The 15,188-nt window shown below is 37.2% G+C and overlaps 1 protein-coding gene across 1 annotated transcript; it reads right to left on the reverse strand.

Annotated features, from left to right (window-relative positions):
- Window positions 1-3: 3 nt before the first annotated feature.
- Window positions 4-747, reverse strand: LOC105234880 (olfactory receptor 4A47; the record flags this gene model as incomplete). The annotated part of the gene is made up of 1 exon (XM_034644808.1): window positions 4-747. A coding segment is annotated over exon 1 (744 nt), but the record flags the coding sequence as incomplete, so codon positions are not given.
- Window positions 748-15,188: the final 14,441 nt, after the last annotated feature.

Consider the following 15,188-nt stretch of genomic DNA (forward strand, 5'->3'; position numbering starts at 1 on the left):
AAAGAAGAAGACCACCACAGTAATGTGGGAACCACAGGTCTGGAGGGCTTTCCGCCTCCCTTCTGGACTAAGGTTCTTTAGGGAGTGTAAGATGACACCATAAGAGATGAGCAAGAGCACAAACACAATACTACAGATCACTCCTCCATTGGCCACAACTAACAGGCCAATGACGTATGTGTCAGCACAGACCAGTTTCAGTAAGGGGTACATGTCACAGAAAAAATGATCAATGATATTGGGTCCACAGAATGGGAGCCCGTAAATAGTGCTAATTTGAATTACTGAATGCAGAAAACCTCCGACCCAGGACACTACCAGCAGCACAACACACACCCACTGCCTCATGATCACCAGATAATGCAAGGGCTTGCAGATGGCTACATAGCGGTCATAGGCCATCGCTAGGAGAAGAAAGACCTCTGATCCACCAAAAAAGTGCTCTGTTAATAACTGAGTCATACAAGATTGGAAGGATATGGTATTTTTCCCAAACAACAAGTGTGAAATCAATCTGGGAGAAATAGTAGAGGAATAAATGACATCCATAAATGATAAGCTAGCAAGAAAAAAGTACATAGGTGAGCCCAGGGTCTTACTGGCAGTTACAGTCACCACAATGAGCAGGTTTCCCACCACAGTCAAAATATAGAAGAGTAAGAACATAACAAAAAGGACCTTCTGTTCCTTTGGATCCTGGGTGAGGCCCAAAAGGACAAAGTAAGTTACATTGCTCCTTGGTTCCATCTAATCTGCATAGGAGCTGACTCCTCATATGAGACGCAAGTGATCTACAAAACAAGGGGGAAAGCTTTTAAATGCATTAGAAGGTTACTCTTTTATTGACTCATTCAATTAAAAGATTGTGGTAGGAGCACCTGTTTGTGTCACATGTGTCACAGATGTTGTGATTTCCAAGTTGAATAAGCTATGGATTCCAGCACTCAGTGACAACATACATAATAATCACCAATGTAATCAGTGCCACTATAATAATAGTTGCACAGAGGAAGCAATGCTTTAACTGAGTTTCAAAAGAAAAGTGAAAAGACAAGAAAAGAAGACAAGGGAATTCCATGCAAAGGTACACAGTTCATAAAGTCATAAAGGTTAAATACTTGAAACTCCTTTAAAGTAACTGACATATTTAAAGTGAGTGGATCTAACTAGGAATGCAAGGTTGCTGCCCTGGATTGTGTCTTCCCTCAGACCTCTTTCCTAGGATCTTTGGTTGGATATGCCCACTTTTCCTGACCAATAAATGGGAAAGCACTCCAGTGTTGTGTCTCTGCCTTAATTTTTAAAATTCATATATGCAACATCTCCAACTCTGGACATCTCCAATTCAGTACTTGTGAAACTAAATTTTTAATTTTCAGCAATAAATGTGTTTCCTAATCTCATTAAATGGTACCACCTGCCATATCATTGCTCAGACAAGAAATACCACCATGTCCTTCATGTCATTCTTGCCCTTGTATCACATTTGATACCTTTAACAAATTTTATTAACCCCCTTTAAAATATATCACAAACTTGATCATTTCCCTTCCCTCCCCACTTCTTCTTGCTCACTGCACTAGTCTCCCACAACATCCCTTCCCTTTCTTTCTGGCTTCTATCAATTTGTGGCCATGATACAGTCCAAATGATCCTTTTTAAATCTGATTCTCATCTGATCACACCACTGCTCATAACAACTGCAGTGGATTCCAATCACTCACTCACAACTTAATGAATCACATTTCATATTTACAGTAACAGGAACTATAATCCCCATTTCATAGTTGAAAAAGAGAGGCTTAGAATATCGAATTAATTTTCCCAAGGTCATTCATATTCAAGTGATAAAACTGGAATTGGAATCCAAGTTTGCTTTATCTCAAAGTGATCTAACTTTTACATAATAAAGATACTCACACAATTGCAAAGCCTGGCTTCCACTATTTACTGTTCATCTTACATTAGAAAGACAACTCCACAATCTGAAGGAACAGTTTTTACTCATTCACAGGGACCAGGAATTCTTCTGTCATCCAGTTTGACAAGAGACAGCAAAAAACTGCCTTAGAACTTTGGGACGNGATTCTCATCTGATCACACCATTGCTCATAACAACCACAGTGGATTCCAATCACTCACTCACAACTTAATGAATCACATTTCATATTTACAGTAACAGGAACTATAATCCCCATTTCATAGTTGAAAAAGAGAGGCTTAGAATATCGAATTAATTTTCCCAAGGTCATTCATATTCAAGTGATAAAACTGGAATTGGAATCCAAGTTTGCTTTATCTCAAAGTGATCTAACTTTTACATAATAAAGATACTCACACAATTGCAAAGCCTGGCTTCCACTATTTACTGTTCATCTTACATTAGAAAGACAACTCCACAATCTGAAGGAACAGTTTTTACTCATTCACAGGGACCAGGAATTCTTCTGTCATCCAGTTTGACAAGAGACAGCAAAAAACTGCCTTAGAACTTTGGGACGTATTTTATTTCATCAACTGTCTGTCCATTCTCTCCATGGAGTCTTCTGATTATTCAGAAGGTTGTTTTCCCTTGCACTGTAGATTACTTCCTAGCAAGTCTAGGGTCCACACAGGAAAACAAAAATTTAGCACATTAGGTTAATTTATCAAAAAGATAACAAGTCCTATCCTTACATAAGACAGCAACCAGACACTTCTGAGGGAGATTTTTCTCAAGTAACTTCTTTCCTACTAATTTCCAAATAGAAAAATACCATTCAACTGTTTAGTCTTCTTCATTCCATCATGTTGGTTTGCTCAGATTAGCTGACTTGATATTTTAAGAGACATTCTTGTGCTTTTCACTAGGTAATGCTTTAAGCCTAACAGCAACGCCCTAAAAAATGTGTCCGTTGTTAGGAGCATAGCATCTTCTTCCCAACAGAGCCAAAGATCACTGGACATTTTATGCATTCTAACCAAACTCCTCATTAAGTCCTAGAATTGGGAAGTGTCCAAGACTGATTCTTGCTTAATTAAATTCGCTGGGAATTTCCATAAAAACTTTAAAAATATCTACATAAAGATGGTATTAGGTCAAATTACATAATTAGAGTCAGAAAGATGTTACATTTTTTAAAAAAAGACCACTGCCAGTCAAGAATATAATTTCAACCCTGTCATGTTGTGTTATGGAAAATTAATTTATCATGTATTTCCCCACTTGTCATAGCAGGTTCTTCTTTCCTTTCATTTAATAGTCAATTTATGTTGCCTTGCAGTGTGGTTAGATGTCCTAGATATTTATCAACAGATTTAGACATAATAATTACCCAATTAATATTATTATTATTATTATTAATTTGGAGCTCTTATTTGCTGCCAAGAACCATACTATGAGTGCAGACACAGCAATTAATGAAATAGGGAAAAAATTATGCAAAAGGTGCTTCCTGCATGGACCTATATTCTCATAACAGAATCAGACAATAAATAAGGGGACAATTTAGTTTACTAATTATAAACAGAGTACTCAGGGAGAATTCTACTATGGAGAAGGTGATCAGGGAAGCCCTTTTGTCAAAGGTGATGCTTAAGCTGAGTAGTTGGCTACCATCGGAAACACTGTTACAGCTAGTAATTTTGAGTAAAAATTAAGTAAAATGATCTCACTTCACTGATGGCATGACCTATATGTAGAAATTGCTAAAAATATCACAGGGATTTTTATTCCAATGCTTTTGGGAGAAGGAGGAGTGACAGTGAGCACTCTCATCTTGCTCCTGGTTATACTGGGGAAGCTTTCAACCTTTCCCTGTTGAGTGTGATATTAAATGTAGATCTGTCATATATGGCCTTTATATGTTGAGGGACATTCCTTCTCTACTCAGTTTGTTGAGAGCTTACTTTTTTTCATGAAAATATACTGAATTTCTTTGTGTCTGTGTGTTTTGTTTTGTTTAATTTTTTATTATCTTATGTTAGTCACCATACAATATTCTACCAACGAACACCCAGAGAGGATAGGAAAACAATTCTTTTTACTACAGAATCAAAAAGAATAAATATGTAAGAATAAACTTAAGGAGGCAAAAGTCTTCTACAATGAAAAACTACAAAAAGTTGATGAAAGATAATTTGAAAGACACAAATAAATGGAAAGACTTTTATAAACTGATATAGATCATGTCATAAAGATTCAATGCTAACTAATCTAATCTATAGACTCAACGTAATCAGTGTAAAAATTAAAAAACAAGTTCTTTGAGAAATAGAAAAACCCATCCTAAAATTCACACAGAATCTCAAAGAACCAAAGAGAAGACAATATTGGAAAGGAAAAAAGAAAAAAAGTTGGAAAACTTCCTGATTTTAAAATTTACTACAAATCTATGGTAATCAAAACAGTGTGATAATGGCATGAAAACAGACATAGTAATGGAATAAAATACAGAGACTAGAAATAAAGCTTTGTGTATGTATTCAATGATTTTCAACAGGGGTGCTAAGAGTAGTCATGGGGTAAGGACAGGTATTTCAAAAAATGGTGCTGTGAAACTGGATACCCACACAGAAAGGAATGAAACTGGACCCTTAATATACACCATATACAAAAATTAACTCAATATGGATCAAAGACCTAAAATCTAGGAAAAACTATAAAACTCTTATAAGAAAACATAGAAGAAAATTATGACAATGGATTTGGCAGTGATTCCTTGGGTATGACACCAAAAGCACAGGCCAAAAAGGAATATATAAATTGTACTGTATCAATATTAAGAGCTTTTGTGCATCAAGCAACACCACTGATGGAGTGAAAAGGCAACACACAGAAGTGGAGAACATATTAGCAAATAATATATTTGATAAGGCACTAATATCCAGAGTACACCAAGAACTTCTACTTCTAAAAACACGNGAGTACACCAAGAACTTCTACTTCTAAAAACACAATGAAGGGGGCCTGAGTGGCTCAGATGGTTGAGCGTCTGACTTAGACTTAGCTGAGGTTGTGGTCAGAGGGTCCTGGAATTGAGGCCTGCAACAGGCTCCCTGCTCAGTGGGGAGTCTACTTCTCCCTCTGCAACTCCCCCTAGCTTGTGCTCTCTCTCAAATAAATAAATAAATAATCTTTAAAGAAAAAAATAAATAAAAACACAATGAAATAAACAATGAGATTAAAACAAAGGACTCAAATCAACATTTCTCAGAAGATATATAAATGGCCTCTCGGCACATGAAAATATCTCAATATCACTAATCATCAGGAAATGCATTTTAAAACCATAAGGAAGTACCATTTCAGACTCACTCAGATAACTATTACAGAACACACACACATACACATACACACAAATGTAGGAAAGAATGTGGAAAACCTGGAATAATTGTGCATTACTGATGAGAATGTCAAGTGATATAGCTCTATAAAATGTTATGGCAGTCCTCAAAAACTTAAAGAATTATTATATGATCTAGCAATTTCACTTTTGGATATATATCCAAAATAAAGGAAATCAGGAATTCAAACAAATATTTCTACACTCATTTTCATGGCAATATTCACAATAGCCAGTAAGAAGCAACCAAAGCAGCTACTGGCAGGTAACTGTATAAACAAAATAAGATGTATGCACATAGTGGAATATTATTCAGCCTTGAAATATGAAGGAAATTCTGACACATACATTAATCTATAATACATTATGCTAAGTGAAATAAGGCAGTCACAAAAGGACACATACTCTATGTTTTCACATTCATGAGGTACTTAGAGTATCAAATTCACAGATAGAATGTAGAATGGTGGTTGCCTATGGCTCAGGGAGAGGGAATAGGGAATTAGTATTTAATGGATGTCTGGTTTCAGTTTGGGAAGATGAAAAACTACCAGAAACAAATGATGGTGACGTTATTATAACAAAGTGAATTAACTGAATGCCCCTGAAGTATGAACTTACAAATGTCTAAAATTGTAAATTTCCCACATATATTTTACCACAATTTAAAAGCTAAATGTAAAAACTAAGCTAACTTCCATAAGCAGTAAATTAAGTATATCTATAAAAATCAGTCAAGGGATTCACAAAATAAAAGGATGTAAAGTATGACACCATATACCTACAACATGGCTGGAGGGGAGTAAAAATGTAGTGCTTCTAGAGGCCGTTCCAACTTAAGCAACCATCGACTTAATACAAACTGCTATAAGCATAAAATGTTACATATGAACCTAATGGTAAACACAAAACTAAAACTAGTAATAAATACAGAAAAAGTAAAGAGAAGGGAATCCAAGTATATCACTAAAGAAAGCCAACAAACCATGACAGAAGAGAGCAAGAGAAGAAAGGAACAAGAAGAACTACTAAAGCAACCATAAAACAAGTAACAAAATGACAATAAGTGCACACCTACTGATAATCACTTTAAACATAAATGAACTAAATAGTCCAATCAAAAGACATAGAGTGACAGACAGATAAAAAAAGTAAGACCCATCTATATGCTGCCTACAAGAGACTAATCTCAGACCTAAAGACACATGCAGTTTGAAAGTGAATGGATAGAAAAACATTTACCATGCAAATGAAACTGAAAAGAAAGCCAGGTAGCAATACTTATGTCAGAAAAAATTGACTTTAAAAAAAAGACTGTTAACAGAAACAAAAAAGGACACTACATACTCATAACAGGAACAATCCAACAAGAAGATATAACAATTGTAGATATTTAGGCACCAAACATTGGAGCATTCAAATGCTATAAAGCAACTATTAACAAACATAAAGAAAGTAATAAATAATACTACAGCTACAGTCAGGGACATTAACACCACAATCACACCAATGGACAGATCACCCAAACAGAAAGTCAGGAAGAAAACACTGGCTTTGAATGACACATTGGACCAGATGGATTTAATATACCTATTCAGAACAGTCCATCCTAAAAGAGCTGAATACACATTTTTTTCAAGTGCTCATGGAACATTCTCCAGAATAGATTGCATGTTAGGAAACAAAACAGGTCTCAACGAATTCAAAAAGATGGAAGTCATATCACACATCTTTTCTGACCACAATGTTATGAAACTAGAAATCAACCTCAAAAAAAAAAAATCTGGAATGAACATGTATATATGGAGGTTAAATAACATGCAACTAAATAAGGAGCTAAGCAAGAAATCAAAGAGGAAATCAAAATAAACATGGAAACAAGTGACAATGAAAATAAAACAGCTCAAAATCTTTGTAATGCAGCAAAAGCTGTTCTAACAGGCTACTTTATACCAATATAGGCCTATATCAAGCAGCAAGAAAATCTCAAATAAAAAAACTAATACTTAAAGGAGCTAGAAAAAGAAAAACAAATAAAACCAGTAGACGAAAGGAAATAATAAAGATTAAAGCAGAAATCAACAAACTAAAAACCAAAAAACCAATAAGAGATCATTGCAACCAAGAGCTGATTCTTGAAAGATGACAAAATTGATAAAGCCTTAGCTTTATAAAAATAAAACAAACAGAAAGAGAAAACAGAGAGAAAGAGAGGACTCAAAATCAGAAATGAAGGAAGGTAAATAACAAACACGACAAAAATACAAAGGATTGTAAGAGAATATTATGAAAAATTATATGAAAATAAACTGGACAACCTGAAAGAAATGGATAAATTCCTAGGAGGGAAAAACAAAAAACAAAAAAAAAACCTCCCAAAATTGAGTCAGGAAGAAATACAAAATTTGAACAAATTACCATCAATGAGGGAGGAAGAGTTAAGATGGCAGAGGAGTAGGGGTCCCCTTTTTCAGCTGGTCCCCTGAGTCGAGCTGGATATGTACCAGACCATACAGAAAACCCATGTAATCAGCCTGAGATGCAGGAAGATACATCTGGATCTCTAAAAATGAACATTTCCAGCACTGAGTATTGAGGTACACAGTGGGGGGCCGTGAATCCACGCACAGATATTGGAAGATAAACGGAAGGGGGAGGGAGCCTCTGTGCTCGGGGCCCAGGAAGCAGTAGCCACCGGCACTGAGGAGCAAGCCGGACTCACGGACCGGCACCCGCAAGAGAGTGGAATGAGACTGTGAGCCGGGGAACGCGAGTGCATGAACTGACTAAAAACCGGAGCTCCGGAGAGTGCGCGAACCACACTGAAACAGGGAGCTCGGGAGCGCGCGGGGGCGGCTGGCGGTGTTAGAAACACAAAGGACGGGGCGCCTGGGTGGCACAGCGGTTAAGCCTCTGCCTTCGGCTCAGGGCGTGATCCCAGCGTTATGGGATCGAGCCCCACATCAAGGTTCCTCTGCTATGAGCCTGCTTCTTCCTCTCCCAATCCCCCTGCTTGTGGTCCCTCTCTCACTGCCTGTCTCTATCTCTGTCAAATAAATAAATAAAATCTTTAAAAAGAAAAGAAAAGAAAAGAAACACAAAGGACAGAGATGCACCAGCCCTGGAAATGAGGGCTGGGACTCCAGCTGTGGGGTGCACAACCCGGGACGCTGTGGGGTTTTTAGCAGCACCAACAGAAACAGAGTTAAAGATGCCAAGAGAGCTTAGTGGAGAGCAGACTATGATCTCTCTGTTCTGAGACAGAGGCTGAGATTCAGCTACTGCTGCTCTCTCAGAAGAGGCACAGCAAACCACCAGGAAAGCCGCCAGAGAACAAAAGCCTGGAAATACCAGCTCACAGCGTGCCCACCCCATCCCCCCTCGCAGGGGATAAGGAGACTCTACCCAAACAGGGTTGCCTGAGTATCAGCATGGCAGGCCCCTCCCCCAGAAGGCAGGCTGAAAAAATCAAGAAGCCCACATCCCTAAGGTCCCTATAAAACAAGGGCACATGGCCTGGGTCCCAGTCAATAATTTGGGCTCTGGACAACCCTGCAACCTCTCCTCATCAGAATGACGAGAAGGAGAAATCCGCCCCCCCCCCAGCAAAGAAAAGACGATGAGTCTGTGGCCTCTGCCATGGAACCGATGGATATGGATATAAATAAATTGTCAGAAATGGAGTTCAGAGTAACAATGATCAAGATGATGTGTAGACTTGAAAAAACTATTAATGCAAATATTAACAAGAATATAGAATCTCTAAGGGCAGAAATGAGAGCAAATCTGGCAGAAATTAAAAATGCTATGAATCAAATGTAGTCAAAAAGAGATGCTCTGATGGCCAGGGTAAATGAGGCAGAAAAACGAATTAGTGAATTGGAGGATGGGACGGTAGAAGAGAAAGTTAAAAAAGAAACTTGGCTCAAAAAAAATCCAATATCAAGAATGTAGGTTATGGGAGATTACTGACTCAATGAAACGTTCCAATGTCAGAATCATCAGCATCCCCATGGGGTTGGAGAAAGAGAGAGGTCTAGAAGAGATATTTGAACAAATTGTAGCTGAAAACTTCCCCAATCTAGCAAAGGAAATAAGCATTCGTGTCTAAGAGGCAGAGAGGACCCCTCCCAAATTCAACCATGACAAACCTACACCACGTCACATCATAGTGCAATTCACAAGTATTAGATCCAAGGATACAGTATTGAAAGCAGCCAGGGTGAAAACATTTCTCACGTCCAGAGGCAAAAATATCAGAATTACATCAGATCTATCTACACAGACCTGGAATGAGAGAAAGGGTTGGCAGGGCATTTTTAAAGTGCTTTCCAAGAAAAACATGCAGCCAAGGACGTTTTTCCAGCAAGGCTATCATTCAGAATTGATGGAGATATAAGAACCTTCCAGAATCACCAGACACTGACCAATTTCGTAACCACGAAACCAGCCCTACAGGGGATATTAAGGGGGGTTCTGTAAAAGTAAAAAGGATCCAAGAGTGATACAGAACAGAAATTTACAATCTATAGAAACAAAGACTTTACAGACAACATGACATAATTAAAATCATATCTCTCAATAATCAGTCTCAATGTGAATGGCCTAAATGCTTCCATAAAATGCCACAGGGTTGCAGATTGGATAAAAAGACATGACCCATCCATTTGCTGTCTACAAGAGACTCATCTTGAACCTAAAGATACATCCAGACTGAAAGTGAAGGGATGGAAAAGCATTTTTCATGCCAACGGACCTCAAAAGAAAGCTGGGGTAGCAATTCTCATATCAGACACATTAGATGTTAAACTAAAGACTGTAGTTAGAGATACAGAAGGGCACTATATTATTCTTAAAGGATGTATCCAACAAGTGGATATGACAATTATATATATAAATATATATAGGTATCTACGCCCCCAACAGGGGAGCAGCAAGATACACAAGCCAACTCTTAAGCAGAATAAAGAGACATATGGATAATAATACGTTAATAGTAGGAGACCTCAATACTCCACTATCCGCAATAGACAGATTACCGAAGCAGAAAATCAACAAAGAAACAAGAGCTTTGAATGACATACTAGATCAGATGGACCGCATAGATATATATAGAACACTATACCCCAGATCAACAGAATACTCATTCTTTTCGAATGCACATGAAACATTCTCCAGAACAGACCATATACTGGGTCACAAAACAGGTCTCAACCAATACCAAAAGACTGAAATTATTCCCTGCGTATTCTCAGACCACAACGCTTTGAAATTGGAACTCAACCACAAGGAAAAAATTGGAAGAAACTCAAACACTTGGAGACTAAGAACCATCCTGCTCAGGAATCATTCGATAAACCAGGAAATCAAAAATCAATTTAAACAATTTATGGAGACCAACGAGAATGAAAACACAACAGTCCAAAACCTATGGGACACTGTAAAGGCAGTCTCAAGGGGAAAATACATAGCCATCCAAGTCTCACTCAAAAGAATAGAAAAATCTAAAATGCAGTTTTTATATTCTCACCTCAAGAAGCTGTAGCTGGAACAGAAGAACAGGCCCAACCCATGCACGAGAAGGCAGTTGATCAATTTTAGAGCAGAGATTAATGAATTAGAAACTAGGAGCACAGTAGAGCAGATCAACAGATCTAGAAGCTGGTTCTTTGAAAGAATAAATAAGATCGATAAGACACTGGCCAGACTTATTCAAAAGAATAGAGAAAGGACCCAAATTAATAAAATTATGAATGAAAAGGGAGAGATCACAACCAACACCGATGAAATAGGAAGGATCATTAGAAACTTTTATCAAGAGCTTTATGCCAATAAATTAAACAAAATTGTAGAAATGGATGCCTTCCTGGAAACCTACAAACTACCAAGACTGAAAAAGGAAGAAATTGATTTTTTAAACAGACCTATTAATTATGAAGAGATTGAAGCAGTGATCAAAAACCTCCCAAAAAACAAGAGCACAGGGCATGACGGTTTCCCTGGGGGAATTCTACCAACATTCAAAGAAGAAATAATACCCATTCTCCTGAAGCTGTTTCAAAAACTAGAAACAGAAGGAAAACTACCAAAATCATTCTATGAGTCCAGCATTACCTTGATCCCCAAACAAGGCAAAGACCCCATCAAAAAGGAGAATTACAGACCGATATCCCTGATGAATATGGATGCCAAAATTCTCAAGAATATCCTAGATAATAGGATACAACAGTACATCAAAAGGATTATGCATCATGACCAAGTGGGATTCATCCCTAGAATGCAATGGTGGTTCAACATTCACAAATCGATCAGTATGATAGTTCATATCAACAAGAAAAGAGTCAAGAACCATATGATCCTCTCAATAGATGCAGAAAAAGCATTTGACAAAATATAGCATCCTTTCCTGATTAAAACCCTTCAGAGTGTAGGAATAGAGGGTACATTCCTCAATTTCATAAAAATCATCTATGAAAAGCCTACAGCAAATATCATTCTATATGGGGAAAAGCTGGAAGCCTTTCCCTTAAGATCAGGAACACGACAAGGATGCCCACTCTCGCCGCTATTATTCAACAAAATACTAGAAGTCCTTGCAACAGCAATCAGACAACAAAAAGGGATAAAAGGTTTCCAAATCGTCAAAGAATAACTCAAAATGTCTCTCTTTGCAGATGACATGATACTCTATATCGAAAACCCAAAAGAATCCACCCCAAACTACTAGAAGTTATACAGCAATTCAGTAATGTGGGGGGATACAAAAACAATGCTCAGAAATCAGTTGCATTTCTATACCGAACAATGAGACTGAGGAAAGAGAAATTAGGAAATCCATTCCATTTACAATAGCACCAAAAATCAAACGTCATCTCAGAATTAACTTAACCTGAGACATACAGGATCTATATTCTAGAAACTACAAATCACTCTTGAAAGACATTGAAAAACACACAAAAGATGGAAAAATATTCCATGCTCATGGATCAGAAGAATTAATATAGATAAAATGTCTATGCTACCCAGAGCAAGCTACACTTTCAATGCCATCCCGATCAAAATACCAAAGACATTTTTCAACAAACTGTAACAAACAGCCCTGAAATTTGTGTGGAACCAGAAAAGGCCCCAAATCGCCAAGGAATTGTTGAAAAGGAAAAACAAATTTGGGGGAATCATATTGCCGGATTTCCATCTGTACTGCAAAGCAGTGATCACAAAAGCATGGTACTGGCACAAAAACAGACACATAGACCAATGGAACAGAATAGAGAACCCGGAAATGGACCTTCGGCTCTTTGGGCAACTAATCTTTGACAAAGCAGGAAAAAAAACATCCAGTGGAAAAAAGACAGTCTCTTTAATAAATGGTGCTGGAAAATTGGACAGCTACATGCAAAAGAATGAAACTTGACCACTCTCTCACACCATAAACAAAGATAAACTCCAAATGGATGAAAGACCTCGATCTCAGACAGGAAACCATCAAAATTCTAGAGAAGAACATAGGCAGCAACCTCTTTGACATTGGCCACAGCAACTTTTTTCATGTCACATCTCCAAAGGCAAGAGAAACAAAAGAAAAAATGAACTTGTGGGACTTCATCAAGATAAAGAGCTTCTGCACAGCCAAGGAAACAGTCAAAAAAACTAAGAGGCAGCCCACGGAATGGGAGAAGATATTTGAAAATGACACTACAGATAAAAGACTGGTATCCAAGATCTACAAAGAACTTCTCAAACTCAATACACAAGGAACAAATAAACAAATCATAAAATGGGCAGAAGATATGAACAGAAACTTTTCCAGTGAAGACATACAAAAGGCTAACAGACACAAGAAAAAGTGTTCAAAATCATTAGCCATCAGGGAAATTCAAATCAAAACCACCTTGAGATACCACCTTATGTCAGTTAGAATGGCAAAAATTGACAAGGCAAGAAACAACAATTGCTGGAGAGGATGTGGAGAAAGGGGATCCCTCTTACACTGTTGGGGGGAATGCAAGTTGGTACAGCCACTCTGGAAAACTGTGTGGAGGTCCCTTAAATGTTAAAAATTGAGCTACCCTATGATCCAGCAATTGCACTACTGGGTATTTACCCCAAAGATACAGACGTAGTGAAGAGAAGGGCCATATGCACCCCAATGTTCATAGCAGCATTGTCCACAATAGCTAAATTGTGGAAGGAGCCAAGATGGCCTTCAACAGATGATTGGATTAAGATGTGGTCCATATACACAAAGGAATATTACTCAGCCTTCAAAAAGAACAATTTCTCATCATTTGCTGCAACATGGACGGGACTGCAAGAGATAATGCTAAGTGAAATAAGTCAAGCAGCGAAAGAAAATTATCGTATGGTTTCACTCTTTTATGAACCATAAGAAGTAGGAAGTTCAGTAGAAGAAGAAAGGGAAGAAATACGGGGGGATTAAACGGAAGGGGGAATGAAGCATGAGAGACTATGGACTCTGAGAAACAAACTGAGGGCTTCAGAGGGGAGGGGGGTGGGGGAATGGGATAGGCTGGTGATGGGTATTAAGGAGGGCACTTATTGCATGGTGCACTGGGAGTTATATGCAAGTAATGAACCATGGAACTTTACATCAAAAACTAGTGGTGTACTGTATGGTGACTAACATAATATAATAAAAATGGTATTATTAAAAAAAATACCATCAATGAAATTGAATCAGTAATCAAAAAACCCAACAAGCAAAAGTCTGGAACCAGATGACTTCACAGGTGAATTCCACCAAACATTTAAAGAAAAGTTAATACCTACTTTTCTCAAACTAGTCCAAAAAAACAAACACAAAACAAAAAAAAAGGAAAGAAAGAAAGAAAGAAAGAAAGAAAGAAAGAAAGAAAGAAAGAAAACCTTCCAAATTAATTTGATGAGGCCAGATTTATGGTCATACAAAAACAGATAAAGACACTATAAAAAAAAAGGAAAGAAAGAAAGAAAGAAAGAAAGAAAGAAAGAAAGAAAGAAAGAAAAGAGAGAGAGAGAGAGCTATCGATCTACAGGTCAATATCTCTGATAACATAGATGCCAAAATCATCAGCAAAGTATTAGCAATCCTAATCTAAAATTAATTAAACAATTTAAAAAATCATTCATGATCAAGTGGGATTTATCCCTGGGTTGCAAGAGTGGTTCAATATTCATAAATCAATCAATATGCTACATCACAACAACAGGAGAACAGATAAAAACCACATACTCATTTGAATAGATGCAGAAAAAGCATTTGACAAAGTGCAACATCCATTCATGATAAAAACCCTTAGCGGTAGGTTTAAAGGGAACATACTCTAACATAATAAACACCATATATGAAAAACCCACAGCAAACATCATACCCAATGGTGAAAACTGAGAGCATTTCCCCTAAGACCATGAACAAGACGATGATGTCCACTCTCACCACTTTTATTCAACATAGTACTAACAGTCCTAGCTACAGAAATCAAACCACAAAAAGAAATAAAAAGCATCCAAATTGGTAAGGAAGAAATAAGTTTCACTATTTACAGATGACGGATACTATATATATAAAACCCTAAAGACTCCACCAAAAAACTACTAGACCTAATAAATGAATTCACTAAAGTCACAGGATACAAAAACAATATACATTAATCTATTGCATTTCTATACACTAATAATGAAGTAGCAGAAAGAGAAACTTAAAAAAAGAAGTCACTTTTACAATTGCACCAAAAATAATAAAATACCTAGGAATAAACTTAACCAAGGAAGTGAAAGATCTGTACTCTGAAAATTATAAAACATTAATGAAAGAAATTCAAAATGACACAAACTAATGGAAAGATATTTCATGCTCATGGACGG

Source organism: Ailuropoda melanoleuca, chromosome 16 (genome assembly GCF_002007445.2).
Source record: "Ailuropoda melanoleuca isolate Jingjing chromosome 16, ASM200744v2, whole genome shotgun sequence".
In the NCBI taxonomy this organism is placed as follows: domain Eukaryota; kingdom Metazoa; phylum Chordata; class Mammalia; order Carnivora; family Ursidae; genus Ailuropoda; species Ailuropoda melanoleuca.